The following is an 18,070-nucleotide window of genomic DNA, read 5'->3' on the forward strand; positions in this document are numbered from 1 at the left end:
GCTATAATTTGTTCAAATATCTCTTCTAAACCTCTGTTTTTCTCCACCCCCACGGGGATGCCGATGATTCTAACATTGGATTGTTTCATTGAGTCAGTAATCTCCCGTAACCTACATTTGTGGGAGTGGATTTTTTTAAGAGCATCTTCTATTTTCATTTTTTCCTCTATTAACCCATTCTCCAATTCACTAACCCTTTCCTCTGCTTTGGTGACCCTGGCCGTCAGAGCCTCTAGTTTTGCCTGCATTTGGCTCATAGAATTTTTAATTTCTGTCAGATTCGCTCTCATTTCTGTCCTTAGGGATTCTATATTCTCAGTAACCTTTTCGTTAATACTTTTTTCAATTCTGCTCATCATTTTGACCATCGTTACTCTGAATTCCATTTCTGATAATTTGGTTACATCCATATCCATTATTTCTGTGACAGAGGCCACAGACTCACTGTCTTTTCTTTGCTGGGGGGGTTGCTTCTCCTTCTTGTCATTCTGATGAGGAGAGGTTGTGGGGTTTTCCAGAGCCCAAATTATTGACTGGGTCCCAGGCCGTGCCCCTTGTTTTATAGGGATCTTAGGGATGTGGGCTTCTTCTTTAAAGATTTTATTTATTTATTTATCTGAGAGAGCGAGACAGACAGTCAGCAAGAACGGGAACAGAAACACTGGAGTAGGAGAGGAAGAAGCAGGCTCCCAGCAGAGGAGCCCGATGAGGGACTCCTTTCTGGAACGCTGGGATCACGCATTAAGCCAGAGACAGGCGCTCAATGACTGCACCACCCAGGCGCCCCGGGTTGTGGGCTTCTTGATTTTTCAGCCTGCCTTCTGTGTTCTGGGGGAGGGGCCTGCCGCACCGATACTCAGGCAACCCTGTTTGGGTAGAGTCTCCGTTTCCCCCGCGAGGAGGGATGGGGATGGGCACGCTGTGAGCCGGTATTTCCAGGCTTTTGTTCTCTGGTGGCTTTCCCTGGCGGTCGGCTCTGCCTCTTCTGAGAGTCAGAGCAGCAGAGGCTGCATTGTCACAGGACAGAGGGATTGCAGCCTGTTCTCCACTGATGTTCTGGCCACTTTAACTCTGTTACTGTTGGTGCTGCTCAACCCTGCAATGTCCCAGGATGTGCGCCCCACACCCGGTGTCCCTGCCCTCACTTCCAGGGCCGGTGCGTCTCTGTCCTTTGTGTTTCTAACGCCGCCAGCCACCGGCCGCCCCGCGCACTCCCGGGTCTCCCGGTCTCAGTCTATGCCAGGTGAGCACACTGCGATTCCAGAGTTCCGTGAGAAGCCTGGTGGCGCGCGCACCCGGTTCAGGGTCTCAGTCTGCTGTTCCGCGGGTGCCAACCGCGAGTCTGCCCGCTCCCCTGTGCAGGTGGCCTGCCAGCCGCCAGCTGCCCCGCGCACGCTCCGGGAGCTCCCGGTCTCAGTCTGGATCCCGTGAGCACACCGGGATTCCGGTGTTCCGCGAGAAGCCTGGTGGCGCGTGTTCACGGCTCACTGGTCTCAGTCCGCTCTCTCGCGGGTGCCATCCATGAGTCCGCCCGCTCCCCCGTGCAGGTGGCTGCCGCTTCCCGGCACCCAAACGCGGTGGCTCCCTCCCCCTTCCGTTTATCTTCTGATATCTGTGCGCAGTTTTATGGCTCCCCTCTTCGTACCTCAATACTCAGCGCTGGAGATGTTCATTTGTAGAGATCCAGATGTATCTTCCTGCATCTCAGGCTGATTCCGTGGTTATTTAGGCTGGTCTGGTACCTATCCAGCTCGACTCAGGGGACCAGCTGAAAAAGGGGTCCCCTACTCCTCCGCCATCTTAACTCCCTCCAAAGCAGTCTTTAAAAAGAAAAAACGGGAGGTATCACTATTCCAGGTTTCGAGTTATACTACAAAGTTATAGTATGGCATTGGCACAAAAATAGACACATAGATCAATAGAATAGAATAGAGTGCCTGGAAATAAACACCACAATCATATGGTCAATTAATTTGACAATGCAGGAAAGAAGATGCAAAGGGGAAAAGACAGTCTCTTCAACAAATGGTATTGGAAACACTGGACAGCTACATGCAAAAGAATGAAATTGGGTCACTTTCTTATACCATAAACAAAAATAAACTCAAAATGGATTAAGGACCTGAATATGAGACCTGAGATCATAAAAATCCTAAAAGAGAGTACAGGCAGTACTTTTTCTGACGTTGGCCATCGCAACATTTTTCTAGATATGCCTGCTGATGCAGGGGATACAAAAGCAAAAATAAACTATTGAGATTATATCAAAATAAAAACCTGGACAGCAAAGGAAACAATGAACAATACTGAAAGCCTACTGAATAGGAGAAGATATTTGCAAACGACTTATCTGATAAAGGGTTAGTATCCAAAATATATAAAGAACTGAACAGCTCAACACAGAAAAAACAATCCAATTAAAAAGTGAGCAGAAAACATGAACAGATGTTTCCCCAAGAAGATATACAGACGACCAGTGGACACATGAAAAAAATGCTCAACATCACTCATCATCAGGGAAATGGAAATCAGAACCACAATGAGGTATCACCTCACACCTGCCAGAATGTCTGAAATCAAAAACAAAAGTGTTGGTTAGATGTGGAGAAAAAGGAACCTTGTGCACTGTTGGGGGGAATGCAAACTGGTGCAGCCACTGTGGAAACCAGTATGGAAGTTCCTCAAAAAACTAAAAATAGAATTACTATATGATCCAGTAATTCCATTACTGAGTAATTACTCAAATAATATGAAAAACAATAATTCAAAAAGGTATATGCACCCCTATGTTTATAGCTGCATTATTTACAATAATTATTTACAATAACTAAGTTATGGAAGCAGCCCGTGTCCATCAATAGATGAATTGATAAAGAAGATATCTATATCTATATCTATCTATCTATCTATCTATCTATAAAGGAATATTATTCAGCCATAAAAAGAATGAAATCTTGTCATTTGCAATAACATGGGTGGACCTAGAGAATATAATGCTAAGCAAAATAGCTCAGAGAAAGACAAATACCATATGTTGAATTTAAGAAACAATGAATGGGTGGGGGAGGGAAAGAGACAAACCAAGAAACAGGCTCTTAAGTATAGAGAACAAACTGATGGTTACCAGAGGGAAGGTGGGTGGGGTAATGGGTAAAATAGGTGAAGGGGATTAAGAGTACACTTATCATGATGAGCACTGGGTAATGTATAGAATTGTTGAATCACTGTATTGTACACCTGAAACTAATATAACAATATATGTTAACTATACTGGATTTAAAATTTAAATTGCATATATTTGAGCTTGCATATATTGTTGGCTTTGTGGAATGGAATAGCTGTAAATATATGCAAAGTTAATGTTTATCTCATTAATTTCCAGGCATGCTGTAAAACTTATTTGGCTTCTATTATATACTTTAGGAAGTAGGAGAAGCCATGTAAACTTCCATTTTCTTTGGGTGGGAAAGAAAGTAGTGCTCCTGAAGACAGGAAGGATTTATGGTGGCATCAGAAAGAGCCTAAATATTTTGAGGTTTGTCCCTTACAGATTATTTTCACCACCTAGAGTTGCAAGTTTTTTCCACTTCCTTTCTTACTGTTGGGACGCTTAGGAAATTACATGTTTGGAGATTCAAAATCCACTGGATAGCTTAAAAACCAAACAAACAAATAAAACAACTCTGCTACAATTTTTGTCAGCATTTTACTATTGTGCAATGATCAGTCTTGACCAGTGGGTGGCGCCATCCTACAGAAGAATGTCATGCTTCTGAGTATAGTATGGAAACTTCACATATTTTTAACCCATAAATTTGAAATTATTCATTCCCTGAGAATCGGACGGGATTCTTGGCGCCTGGGTGGGTCAGTTGGTTAGGCGTCCACTCTTGAGCTCAGATCAGGTCTTGATCTCAGGGTCATGAATGAGTTTAAGCCCCATTGGGCTCCATGCTGGTCTGGAAGCCTACTTTAAAAAAAGAGAGAGAGAGAGAGAGGTTTCTTTCTTAAGTCATTCATGTTTGCTAAGAGAATTTCTTAAAGGATAAACCATGGCATGGTTAAGGAATCAACTCCTTCTCTATTTACCACATTAAGAATATGAGCAGTTTCGTCTTAAATTTTAATCTTAAAAATGTTTTGCTTGTTATTTCTTAGAATAATCTTTATTGGAATTCTTTCAAACAAACTCTGTTTGAGAATGTTATATATCAGTTTTGTGGTCAGCTCACTTCAGAAATCTGTACACAGTACATGTAGATGTACATTGTTTTAGGGGGCAGTTATGGTATATGTTTATGGTTTTCTTTCTTTTTTATTATAGGAGAATTCCAGACTCCTTCAAGAGCGTGGTGTGGCCTATGTTAATGCTGATTCTTCTATAGAAGGTAAATGATGTTGGTCTCATAAGAAAAGATGTGATCTTGGTAGTAGCAGCCACTTAGTTCATAAATGATGCTCCAGTAAGGAGGGCAAATATAGTAATGTGGTTAGGGACTCTGCTGCTGGTGGTTCCAGCTGTGCCCTTGCCTCACAGCAGCTGTGAGCCCAAGATACTAATTTGGGAGAACAACCCTTTCTGATTTGCTTCATCTGGCAAATTACCTTGTCCGTGCTAGGGATCATAAATACCTGTTAAATGGATAAATAAATCATAGAACTAAAGATTTCTAGTTAAGTGAATAAGTAAATCACAGAACTAAAGATTTCTATGGTTTTAGAATGGAATAGCAAAAAAAGTATAATTTAAATGTAATCCTAGTTTTATCATATCACGCATATAGATTTTGGAAAAAAATACTGATGTCCAAGTATTTTTTTTATTAATTTTTTTCCCAATTCACCAAATAGTTATTGAGCACTTCTCTATGTAATGTATTTTCCAGTATTTCAAAGGAATCAGAGGTTAGTAAAGAACAGTCTTGCACTCGGGACTTTGTTCCTCAGTACAAATGATAAATTAGTCCAGGATTTTAATATATGCAGGTACTATGAAAAGGCCATAAGGATGCCTGGGTGACTCAGTCGGTTAAATGTCTGCCTTCGGCTCAGTGTCTGCCTTTGGCTCAGGTCTCTCTCTCTCTCTCGAATAAGTGAAATCTTTTAAAAAATCATATTACTATATTTTTTAAAAAGGCTATAATCAGACTGATCTGGAAGTTCAGAGGAGAGAATAGTAGTAAGTTCGGGAAAGGCTTGAGAAATGACATTTGAGACTGGCCTTTAAGAACAGATTTGCTTTTGATAAGCAGAGATTTGAACAAAAGGGCATCGTCAGATCTATTTCCAAGATCAAGCAGTCCATTGCCACTACCCTCCACACCCACTCATCTTTCTGTTTTTGACCACATGCACCTTCCCGGCCAGTGCAGCTGCTGTTTCCAGTACTCAGATGACTGTTCAACACACTCTACCTGTTTAATTCTTATCATTACAGCCTCCCCTGAACTGTTGCTTTTTCAAGGAAGCCCTGTCTTTAGCACTCATCGCTGCCATGGCTAAACAACTATTTGCTTTACAAACTACTTCTGTTACTAGGCTGTATTCTTCAGCCAGGAGCAGACAGGATCTTGATAACTCGTGGCTTCCTTGCTAAAGAAACATGTGTTGTACAGGTGCAGCAAATGAATGAGTCAATGAATGCAGGGTGGTCTTTTAGAATTTTCCCTTTAGTGTAGGAGTAAACTTTCATATCAGCAGTAATTGAGACAGTGCATTTTGCTGGAGGCAAGTTAACATGTACATTTCTTCTTCATCCACCTGTCTGAGTTACATCGTCCCAGAAGGTACTCATGCACTGCATGTCAGCCATGCTGCCTTCCTCCTCTGATGTTCCTGGTGAAGAGCCTGGCCTTTCTCGGGGCACTGCCACTTCTTAGTTGTGTGACCTCAGGTTGTGACTCACTTTCAGTGTCTCAGTTTTCTCACCTCAAATAGAGTTACCGGGCTGCCTGGGTGACTCGGTTAAGTGTCTGCCTTCAACTCAGGTCATAATCCTGGGGTCCTGGTATCAAGTCCCACATTGGGCTCCCTGCTCAGTGGGAAGTCTGCTTCTCCCTCTCCCTCTCCCCCTGCTTGTTCTTTCTCTCTCTCTCTTGCTCACTCTCTCTCAAATAAATAAATAAATAAATAAATAAATAAATAAATAAATAAAATCTTTTTAAAAAAAGAAGAAAAACACTTAAAAAAATAGAGTTACCATAGCACGTATCTCCAAGGCTCTTGTCAGGCCATAGCAGTTAATATTTGCAAAACTCCCAGACCTGTCCCTCTCACAGAATGAAAGTTCAAAAATATTAGCTTTGGAACTATTACCTTACTTTGAAACACATAATCGGATGAAACACCTTTGGTATACAGAATAAGTTCTTACATGTATCTTTCAAAAGTAGAATAATGTTGTCTTTATTGCTAGTTTTGTTTGTAAGATTTGATTTTTAATGCTTTTAAATCATTGGAATTTGCTGATGATGTCACTCACTGCCTAAAATGCTGCATTGTCTCCCCATCATTTTCAGGATCAAGAGCACATGACACCATGTTACTCAATGCCTAGGCCATTTTTCTTACTTTGTTTTATATTTAAAATTTTGTTAAATATTTGTTTTTAAAATAACACAGTAAGTGATACATTGGCTTTCTCATGGTAAAATGCAAAATTTATAAATAAAGCAAAAATAGTATCACTCTCAAACTCAGCCCTCTCTCCAAAGGTGCTACTGTCCTCAATTTGGGATGTTTCTGTCACACTGACATTCATCTATAGAATTTAGCTCCACAAACCATCAGTGGTGTTGAAGGTGCTGTCTTAAATGCTTTACATGTAAACATTTATTTAATCCAATAATCCTGTAAGGTAGGTACTTCGTCTCCCTTGTATAGAAGAGGAAACCACCAATTCAGAGAGATTAAGTAATTTTCTAAGGTCATACAGCTAGTAAAGGATTGAGCTGAGACAAATCTAGCTAGTCAACTTCATCCTTTAAACCACTATATTGTGTTGCTCCTCACTACCTTATACAGGTTTTCATTACATATTACATATTACATGTTACATGTTACATGTTACATGGTTCTGCATCTTCTCCTTTTCCATTCAACAGAATTTATGGAAAACTTTCCATGTCAGTATATATAGATCTATCACTTGAAAACAAAAACTTCTACAGTGATTTTGACAGAGCAGTTTATGTCTTAACTCTCCAGTGGATGGTCACAGATTGCTTCAATTTGTTGCAGTAAATATCTTGTTTATTTGCCTGCCTTGCCTTTTTCTATACAAGCAGAGAGTGGAGGGCTACATGGCTTGGTCATGATATATGTGCATTACGTGGTAATACATACTGCCAGACTACTTCTCTGACTCTCTGGTTTGCACTCCAGTAGCTCTTTATCACCTTTTAAAATGGCAGTGGCTAAAACTTGTACATACTTATTCTTCCAGTTGAATTTTAGAACCGGCCTTTCAAGTTCCATGAACAATTCTGCTGGGGTGTCTACTTATTGTTAAAGCCTCAACTTTTGCTGTTCCCAGACATGAAACTGAAGCTTTGAAATAAGAGTTGCTGGCCATTCTCTGAGTACATCATGTACTTTTATATTTCTGGGCATTTGTATAGACTATTCCTTGATGAAGTTGTCTTAACTTCCCCTTCCCCAGGCCACCATCCTGCTTTAGCCTCCCCTCCCTGTGCTCCCACAATTTCTTGAAGGCACCTTTCCTGGCTAGTTCACATGATTCTCAAACTCATCAGACAGAATTCCTGAGGAATGGGAATGCCATCTCTGCTCTCTATTCAGAACTAACTGGAGAGCATCTGCCTTGTAAATGCATTTTTAAAAAGATTTAATTATTTTAATAGCGTGTGTGTGTGCACACATACATGTGGGTTGAGGGGCAGGGGGTGAGGGGCAGAGGGAGAGGGAGAGAGAGAATCTCAAGCAGACTCCAAGCCGAGCATGGAACCTAATGCAGGGCTGGATTCCAGGACCCTGAGACCATGATCTGAGCTGAAATCAAGTCAGATACTTAACTGACTGAGCCATCTAGGTGCCCCCATAAATTCATTTTTACAACAAATATTTATTGGGTAAATGCTAAAGGCCAGGACTGTGCTAAGCCCTGAGGATAGGGCAACAAATAAAAGAGAATACCTGCTCCCATGGAACTTCTAGTCTGGTGGGAGGATAGAAAATAAAAAGGCAAATATTTAACATGTTTGAGAGATAACTAATGAGAAAAATAAGCCAAGGTCAAAAGAGAAAGAGTGGCTAGGATAAAGGGAAGAGATGATGTCCTCTAGGTAGGGTGTTCAGAAGAAAACTCTCAGAAGACATGACATTAGACTAAGGGGGAGGTTTAAGTCATGCAGACATAATGCAGAGACCTGTTCCAGGCTGAGGGAACTGTATATGCAAAGCCCCTGAGTAGGAGTCAGCTTGGGCAGAGTGGGAGGTGAAGATTTGAAGTGGTGACAGGGGTTGTTTCGTGCCTGGAACTGAGGACTGTGGTGAGCGTGATGGCTTTTATTGAGCAATAAGTTGGAGAATTTTTACTGGATCTAGGTTTTAAAAGGATCCTTCTGGCTAAAGAGTTAAGATTCATCTTTGATTGAAAGAATAAAGTAAATGAAATAAAAAACCACCCTCTCTTTATCTTTAAGGAAACTATACTCTGAGAGTTGATTGCACTCCACTGATGTACAGCTTGGTATACAACCTAACAAAGGAGGTAAAAGTAATTATGTATAATTTTAGAAAGTTCAAGTTCTACAAATGATGTTTTCTTGAGGTACCATTATTATGTTAAGCAGCTGCATGGTTTTATAACTTTTTCTCTCATATAGCAAATATTCTGTCTAATAAACTCCAGAGAACATAACATCTAATAAACTCTTCACACATTACCCCATTTTTCCCAACTACCCTGAAGCAGCTTTGGGGTGGCATTGTGTCCACCATCCCCATTTGAAATCGAGAAAATGGAGATTAAAAAGCATTAACCCCCATATGCACCCCAATGTTCATAGCAGCATTGTCTACAATAGCTAAATTGTGGAAGGAGCTGAGATGCTCTTCAACAGATGACTGGATTAAGAAGATGTGGTCCATATATACAATGGAATATTACTCAGCTATCAGAAAGAACGATTTCTCAACATTTGCTGCAACATGGACGGCACTGGAGGAGATAATGCTAAGTGAAATAAGTCAAGCAGAGAGAGACAATTATCATAAGATTTCTCTCATCTATGGAAAATAAGAACTAGGAAGATCGGTAGGGGAAGAAAGGGATAAAGAAAGGGGGGCAATTAGAAGGGGGGATGAAGCATGAGAGACTATGGACTCTGAGAAACAAACTGAGGGCTTCAGAGGGGAGGAGGGTGGGGGAATGGGATAGGCTGGTGATGGGTAGTAAGGAGGGCACGTATTGCATGGTGCACTGGGTGTTATATGCAACTAATGAATCATGGAACTTTACATCAAAAACCAGGGATGTACTGTATGGTGACTAACATAATATAATAAAAATATTATTATAATAAAAAAATAAAAATAAAAATAAAAAATAAAAAGCATTAACCCCCATAATCACACAACTCATACAGTAGCTGAACTGGGACTTGGTCTTGTGATTTAACTCCTTAATTTTAAAACTGATTTATGCTCCTTCCTGTAATGATATCAATTAGCCCAGGACACAGAGAGAGTTAAAGTTTCTAAATGATTGAGAAGGAGTATGTGTAAAAACACCAAGCACTGATTCCAGGGTCAAATCAGTTTGGGGCAGAGGCTAGGTAAGACCATGTACCCCCCTTCCTGACTTCCAGCCTAGAGCTGCACTCCACTGAGCCCCCCTTGAGCTGGGCTGACAGCTGAGGTCCTCTTAATTCTTTTTTTTTTTATTTTATTTTTTTTAAAATTTTATTTATTTATTTGAGAGAGAAAGAGAGGGAAAGAGCATGTGGGGGTGGGGGTGCAGAGGGAGAGGAACAAGCAGATTCCATACTGAGTGCAGAGCCCCATGTAGGGCTCCATCCCATGACCCTGAAATCATGACCTGAGCTGAAATCAGGACTCAGGCACGTAATTGACTGAGCCACCCAGTTGACCCCATAATCTAAATTTTATTTTTTATTTATAATTTTTTAATTTTTAAAATTATATTATGTTAGTCACCATAGAGTACATTCCTAGTTTTTGATGTAAAGTTCCATGATTCATTAATTGCGTATAACACCCAGTGCACCATGCAATACGTGCCTTCCTTACTACCCATCACCAGCCTATCCCATTCCCCCACCCCCCTCCCCTCTGAAGCCCTCAGTTTGTTTCCCAGAGTCCATAGTCTCTCATGGTTCATTCCCCCTTCTGTTTACCCCCCTTTCTTCTCCCCTTTCTTCTCCTACTGATATTCCTACTTCTTATGTTCCATAAATGAGTGAAACCATATGATAATTGTCTTTCTCTGCTTGACTTATTTCGCTTAGCATTATCTCCTCCAGTCCCATCAATGTGGCAGCGAATGTTGAGAAATCATTCTTTTTGAGGGCTGAGTAATATTCCATTGTATATATAGACCACATCTTTGAATCCAGTCATCTGTTGAAGGGCATCTCGGTTCCTTCCATGATTTAGCTATTGTGGACAATGCTGCTATGAACATTGGGGTACATAAGGCCCTTCTCTTCACTACATCTGTATCTTTGGGGTAAATCCCCAGTAGTGCAATGAATGGCTGGATCATAGGGAGCTCAATTTTTAACTTTTTAAGGGACCTCCACACTATTTTCCAGAGTGGCTGTACCAATTTGCATTCCAACCAACAATGTAAGAGGGATCCCATCTCTCCACATCCTCTCCAACAATTGTTGTTTCATCCCTTGTCAATTTTTGCCATTCTAACTGGTGTAAGGTGTTATCTCATTGTGGTTTTGATTTGAATTTCCCTGATGGCTAATGATTTTGAACATTTTTTTGTGTGTCTGTTAGTCGTTTGTATTGACTTCATTGGAAAAGTGTCTATTCATATCTTCTGCCCATTTTATGATTTGTTTATTTATTTCTTGTGTATTGAGTTTCAGAAGTTCTTTGTAGATCTTGGATACCAGGCCTTTATCTGTAGAGCCTTGCAAATATCTTCTCCCATTCCGTGGGCCACCTCTTAGTTTTTTTGACTGTTTCCTAGGCTGTGCAGAAGCTTTTTATTTTGATGAACTCACACAAGTACACTTTTTCTTTTGTTTCTCTTGCCTTCGAAGATGTGTAATGAAAAAAGTTCCTGTAGCCGATGTCACAGAGGTTGTTGCCCATGTTCTCCTCTATGATTTTGATGGATTTCTGTCTCACATCGAGGTCTTTCATCCATTTGTTGTTTATCTTTGTGTATGGTGTGAGAGAGTGGTCAATTTTCATTCTCTTGCATGTAGCTGTCCAATGTTCCAGCACCATTTATTGAAGAGACTGCCTTTTTTCCACTGGATGTTTTTTCCTGTTTAGTCAAAGATTAGTTGCCCAAAGAGCCGAGGGTCGATTTCTGGTTTCTCTATTCTGTTCTATTGGTCTATGTATCTGTTTTTGTGCCAGTATCATGCTGTCTTTGTGATCACAGCTTTGTAGTATAGCTTGAAATCTGGCATTGTGATGCCCCCAGCTTTGTTTTTCCTTTTCAGCAGTTCCTTGGAGATTCAGGGCCTTTTCTGGTTCCACACAAATTTAAGGGCTGTTTGTTCCAGTTCCTTGAAAAATGTCATTGGTATTTTGATCGGGATGGCATTGAAAATGTAGATTGCTCTGGGTAGCATGGTCATTTTAACTATGTTAATTCTTCCAATCCCTGAGCATGGATTATTTTTCCATCTTTTTGTGTCTTCTTCAATGTCTTCCAAGAGTGATTTGTAGTTTCTAGAATATAGATCTTTTACCTTTCTGGTTAAGTTAATTCTGAGATAACGTATAATTTCTGGTGCTATTGTAAACGGAATGGATTCCCTAATTTCTCTTTCTTCAGGCTCATTGTTCATGTATAGAAATGCAACTGATTTCTGGCATTGATTTTCTATCCCGCCACATTACTGAATTGTTCTATACCTTCTAGTAGTTTGGGGGTGGATTCTATTGGGTTTTCCATATAGAGTATCATGTCATCTGCGAAGTGAGACAGTTTGACTTCTTCTTTGCTGATTTGGATACCTTTTATCCGTTTTTGTTGTCTGATTGCTGTTGCAAGGACTTCTAGTACTATGTTGAATAATAATGGCAAGAGTGGACATCCTTGTCGTGTTCCTGATCTTAAGGTAAAGGCTTCCAGCTTTTCCCCATTGAGAATGATATTTGCTGTAGGCTTTTCATAGATGGTTTTTATGAAATTAAGGAATGTGCCCTCTATCCCTACACTCTGAAGTGCTTTAATCAGGAAAGGATACTGTACTTTGTCAAATGCTTTTTCTGCATCAATTGAGAGGATCACATGGTTCTTGACTCTTTTCTTGTTGATATGATGTATGACACTGATAGATTTGCGAATGTTGAACCACCCTTGCATCCCAGGGATGAATCCCACTTGGACATGATGGATAATCCTTTTAATGTACTGTTGGATTCTATTATCCAGGGTCTTGTTGAGGATTTTGGCGTCCATATTCATTAGGGAAATCAGTCTGTAATTGTCCTTTTTTGTTGGGGTCTTTGCCTGGTTTGGGGAATAAGGTAATATTCATCTCATAGAATGAGTTTGGTAGCTTTCCTTATGTTTCTATTTTTTGAAATAGCTTTAGGAGAATAGGTATTATTTCTTCTTTGAATGTTTGGTAAAATCCCCAGGAAAACCGTCCAGGCCTGGGGTTTTGTTTTTTGAAAGGTTGTTTATCACTGACTCAATCTATTCCTAATTAATTGGCCTGTTTAAAAAATCAATTTCTTCCTGTTTCAGTCTTGGTAGTTTATAGGTTTCCAGGAAGGCCTCCATCTCATCCAGATTGCTTAATTTATTGGCATAAAGCTGTTGGTAAAAGCTTCTAATAATCCTTCCAATTTCATTGGTGTTGGTTGTGACCTCTCCTTTTTCATTCATAATTTTATTAATTTGGGTCCTTTCTCTATTGTTTTGGATAAGTCTTGCCAGTGGTCTGTCAATTTTATTAATTCTCTCAAAGAACCAGCTTCTAGTTCTGTTGATCTGCTCTACTGTACTCCTGGTTTCTAATTCATTGATTTCTGCTCTAATCTTGTTCAACTGCTTCTTCGTGCATGGGTTAGGCCTGTCCCTCTTTTGCTGTTTTAGCTACTTGAGGTGAGAATATAAAAACTGCATTTTAGATTTTTCTGTTCTTTTGAGTGAGGCTTGGATGGCTATGTATTTCCCCCTAGGACTGCCTTTGCAGTATCCCATAGGTTTTGGACCATTGTGTTTTCATTCTCATTGGTCTCCATAAATTGTTGAAATTGATTTTTGATTTCCTGGTTCATCAAATCATTCCTGACTGGGAAGGTTCTTAGTCTCCAAAGTTTGAGTTTCTTCCAAATTTTTCTTTCTGGTTGAGTTCCAATTTCAGAGCATTGTGGTCTGAATATCCAGGGAATAATTTCCGTCCTTTGGTATCAGTCGAGACCTGTTTTGTGACCCAGAACATGGTCTATTCTTGAGAATAATCCATGGGCATTAGAATAGAATGAGTGTTCTTTGGTTCTGATGTGTAGTGTTCTATATATATCTATGAGGTCCAGCTTGTCGATTATGGCATTCAAAGCTCTTGTTTCTTTGCTGATTTCTTGCTTTGGTGATCTGTCTATTGCTGATAGTGGAGTGTTGAGGTCCCCTACTATTAGCGTATTTTTATCTATATGTCTCTTTATTCTGGTTAAGAGTTGGCTTGTGTATCTTGCTGTTCCCCTGTTGGGGGCATATATATTTATAATTGTCATATCCACTTTTTGGATACATCCTTTAAGAATAATATAGTGCCCTTCTATGTCTCTAACTATGGTCTTTAGTTTAAAATCCAATCTGTCTGATGTGAGAATTGCTACCCCAGTTCTCTTTTTAGGTCCATTTGCGTGAAAGATGGATTTCCATCCCTTTACTTTCAGTCTGAATGTATCTTTAGGTTCAAAATGAGTCTCTTGTAGACAGCAAATGGATGGGTCATGTCTTTTTATCCCACCTGCAACCCTGTGGCACTTTATGGGAGCATTTAGGCCATTTACATTGAGAGTGATTATTGAGAGATAGAATTTTAACTATGCCATGTTGCCAGTAAAGTCTTTGTTTCTATAGATTGTGACTTTCTGTTCTGTATCACTCTTGGGGTCTTTTTACTTTTATAGAACCCCCCGTAATATCTCCTGTAGTGCTGGTTTCGTGGTTACAAAATTGGTCAATGACTGGCGATTCTGGAAGGTCTTTATTTCTCCATCAATTCTGAATGACAGCCTTGCTGGATAAAGGATCCTTGGCTGCATGTTTTTCTCTGAAAGAGCTGTAAAAATGCCCCCCTTCTCTCATTCCAGGTCTGTGTAGACAGGTCTGACGTAATTCTGAAACCCTTGCGTTGGTAAGTGAGAGATTTCTTTGCCCTGGCCGCTTTCAATACTGTATCCTTGGATGTAATATTTGCGAATATGCACTATGACGTGATGTGGTGTAGGTTTGCCGTGGTTGAGCTTGGGAGGGGCCCTCTCTGCCTGTTGGATATGAATGTTTGTTTCCCTCACTAGATTAGGGAAATTTTCAGCTATAATTTGTTCAAATATCTCTTCTAGACCTCTGTTTTTCTCCACCCCCTTGGGGATGCCAATGATTCTGACATTGGAACGTTTCATGGAGTCAGTAATCTCCTGTAACCTACATTCCTGTGTGTGGATTTTTTTGAGTCCCGATTCTATTCTAGCTTTCTCTTCTAGTAACCCATCCTTCAATTCGCTGATACGTACTTCTTCCTCATTCACCCTGGCCGTCAGAGCCTCTAGTTTTGACAGCATTTGGCTCAGAATTTTTAATTTCTGCCAGGTTCACTCTCATTTCTTCCCTTAGAGATTCTACATTCTCAGTAACATTTTCGTTAATACTTTTTTCAAGTCTACACATTATCTTGACCATTGTTACTCTGAACTCCATTTCTGATAATTTGGTTATCTCCATATCCATTAGTTCTGTGGCATAGGCCACAGACTCATTGTCTTGTCTTTGCTGGGGGGGACTTCTCCTTCTCGTCATTTTGATGAGGAGAGGTTGGGGCATTGTTCAGAGCCCAAATTATTGACCGGGACCCAGGCCATGTGGCCTTGTTTTATAGGGATCTTAGGGATGTGGGCTTCTTGATATTTCAGCCTGCCTTCTGGGGGAGGGGCCTGCCACGCTGATACTCAGGCAACCCTTTTTGGGTAGAGTCTCCATGTCCCCTGCGAGGAGTGATGGGGATGGGCACACTGTGAGCCGGTATTTCCAGGCTTTTGTTCTCTGGCGGCTTTCCCTGGTGGTTTGATGTGCCTCTTCTGAGAATCAGAGCAGCAGTGGCTTAATCTCAGCCTCTGTCTCATAACAGAGGGATCACGGACCGTTCTCCACTGATATTCTGGCCACTTTAACTCTGATTCTGTTGGTGCTGCTCAATCCTGCAGCATCCCGGGATGTGCGCCCCATACCCGGTGTCCCAGCCCTCACTTCCAGAGCTGGCGTGTCTCTGTCCCTTGTGTTTCTCACACTGCCAGTCGCCAGCCGCCAGCTGCCAGCCACCAGCCATCCCCACGTGCTCCTGGAGCTCCCGGTCTCATTCTTGTTCCAGTGAGTGCATGGGAGCTCCAGTTTTCAGACTGGTCTTGCACCCGTTTCCTGGTTCACGGTCTCAGTCTGCTCCCTCACGGGTGCCGGTCCGTGAGTCTGCCCGCTCCCCTGTGCAGTTGGCTCCTGCTTCCTGGTGCCCAAATGTGGCGGCTCCCTCCGCCTTCCCTTTATCTTCTGATATCTGTGTGAGGTTTCATGGCTCCCCGCTTCATACCTCAATACTCAGCTCTGGAGATGTTCATTTGTAGATCCAGACGTATCTTCCTGCGTCTCATGCTGATTCCATGGATGTTCAGGCTGGTCTGGTACCTATCCAAGTCGACTCAGGGGACTGGCTGAAAAAGGGGTCCCCTACTCCTCTGCCATCTTAACTCCCCTCCTCAGATTGGATTTTTTTGAGCCAAGTTTCTGTTTTAGCTTTCTCTTCTACCATCCCATCTTCCAATTCACTAATTCGTTCTTCTGCCTCATTTATCCTGGCCGTCAGAGTGTCTAGGTTTGACTGCATTTGATTCATAGCATTTTTAATTTCTGCCAGATTCACTCTCATTTCCACCCTTAGAGATTCTATATTCTTATTAATATTTTCATTAATATTTTTTCAAGTCTACACATCATCTTGACCATTGTTACTCTGATCTCCATTTCTGATAATTTGGTTATATCCATTTCCACCAGTTCTGTGGCTCAGGCCACAGGTTCATTATCTTTTCTTTGCTTGGGGGGGATTTCTCCTTCTTGTCATTCTGATGAGGAGAGTTTGCAGGGTTGCCCAGAGCCCAAATTATTCACCAGGATCCAGGCAGTGTGCACTTGTTTTATAGGGACCTTAGGGATGTGGGCTTCTTGATTTTTCAGCCTGCCTTCTGGGGAGGGGCCTGCCATGCTGATATTCAGGCAACCCTGTTTGGATGGAGTCTCCCTGTCCCCTGCAAGGGGGAATGGGAATGGGCACAATATGAGCTGGTATTTCCAGGCTTTTGTTCTCTGGCAGCTTTCCCTGGCAGTTTTCTGTGACTCTTCTGAGAGTCAGAGCAGCAGTGGCTGTATCCTAGCCTCTGTCTCAGAACATAGAGATCTCAGTCTGCTCTCCACTGAGCTCTCCTGGCCTCTTTGACTCTCTTTGTTTTGGTGCTGCTAAAAACCCTGCAGCCAGCATCCCAGCCCTCCTTCCAGGGCCGGCATGTCTCTATTCTTTGTGTTTCTAACACTGCCAGCTGCCAGCCGCCCCCACACACGCTCCCGAGCTCCCTGTTTCAGTGTCGTTCACGCACACTCTGGAGCACAGGTTTTCAGTTTGGACGCACCCATGTTCCCAGGTTCAAGGTCTCAGTCTGTTCTCTTGCCAGTGCCCGTCTGTGAGTCCGGCTGCTCCCCAGTGCAGGTGGCTACCGCTTCCTGGCACCCAAGTGCAGAGGCTCCCTCCCCCTTCCATTTCTCTTCTGTTATCTGTGCGCGGATTCACGGCTCCCCACTTCGTACCTCAATACTCAGTGCTGGAGATGTTCACTTGTAGAGATCCAGATGTATCTTCCTGGGTCTCAGGCTGATTCCATGGGTGTTCAGGATGGTCTGATATATATCCAGCTCCATTCAGGGGACCAGCTGAAAAAGGGGACCCCCTACTCTTTCTCCATCTCTCATCCCTCCCTCCCCCTGACATCCTCTTTTAATTCTGACAGCAGCAGAAGATCCCAAACCTGCTGGAGAGATTGTGCCCGAATTCCTCTGGGACTGTCAGGCAACTCTTCACTTCCCTTGTCCTTATCCTCAGTCCACCAGGCCTAGGGTTCATCATAATGAAGTTGTTGCTTGGCAGATCTTTGTTTTACTGCTAATTACCTGATTTGAAGTGGAAAGGAAAAAAAGACTTGCCTGTTTAATAGAATTACCAGTTGAAGTATAATTACCAAAGAAGACACAACTATTCCCCTTCAGAAAAGGATTTTAAGTAAGACTTAAATGTTATTAACCTTTGGTTTCAAAAGCATGGAATGTAATCTTATAACTTAGCTTCTCCTCTAGGATTAGAAAAAAAATAATTTGAAAAAAATCTATTCATGTCATTACTCAAGAGCTGAATCATTTGTCTGCAGTTTTATCAATTTCCATGAAGTGTGTAAAAATTTAAGTATCTGCAACAGGGTGTTTCTGAGAATTTTCACCATTCATGTAATTTAAGGTAAGTGCTGAGGAAGCTCGGCAGTTATATTTGTTTACTGGCTGGTTTGGTGGCACCCGGGGACATTTGCAAAAACACTACTCTCTAGGTCAGATTTGAAATTTTGT

The 18,070-nt window shown here is 41.5% G+C and overlaps 1 protein-coding gene across 1 annotated transcript in view; it reads left to right on the forward strand.

The window, feature by feature from the left end:
• LOC113269424 (glutamate carboxypeptidase 2) overlaps nt 1-18,070 on the forward strand; it is a 92,815-nt gene that overhangs the window by 50,497 nt on the left and 24,248 nt on the right. Inside the window, exons 12-13 of the mRNA XM_057314632.1 lie at nt 4,325-4,388; nt 8,664-8,731. Coding sequence (XP_057170615.1) covers nt 4,325-4,388; nt 8,664-8,731 — 132 coding nt within the window. The remainder of the gene's footprint in view (nt 1-4,324; nt 4,389-8,663; nt 8,732-18,070) is intronic.

Source organism: Ursus arctos, unplaced genomic scaffold (genome assembly GCF_023065955.2).
Source record: "Ursus arctos isolate Adak ecotype North America unplaced genomic scaffold, UrsArc2.0 scaffold_19, whole genome shotgun sequence".
Classification (NCBI taxonomy): Eukaryota; Metazoa; Chordata; class Mammalia; order Carnivora; family Ursidae; genus Ursus; species Ursus arctos.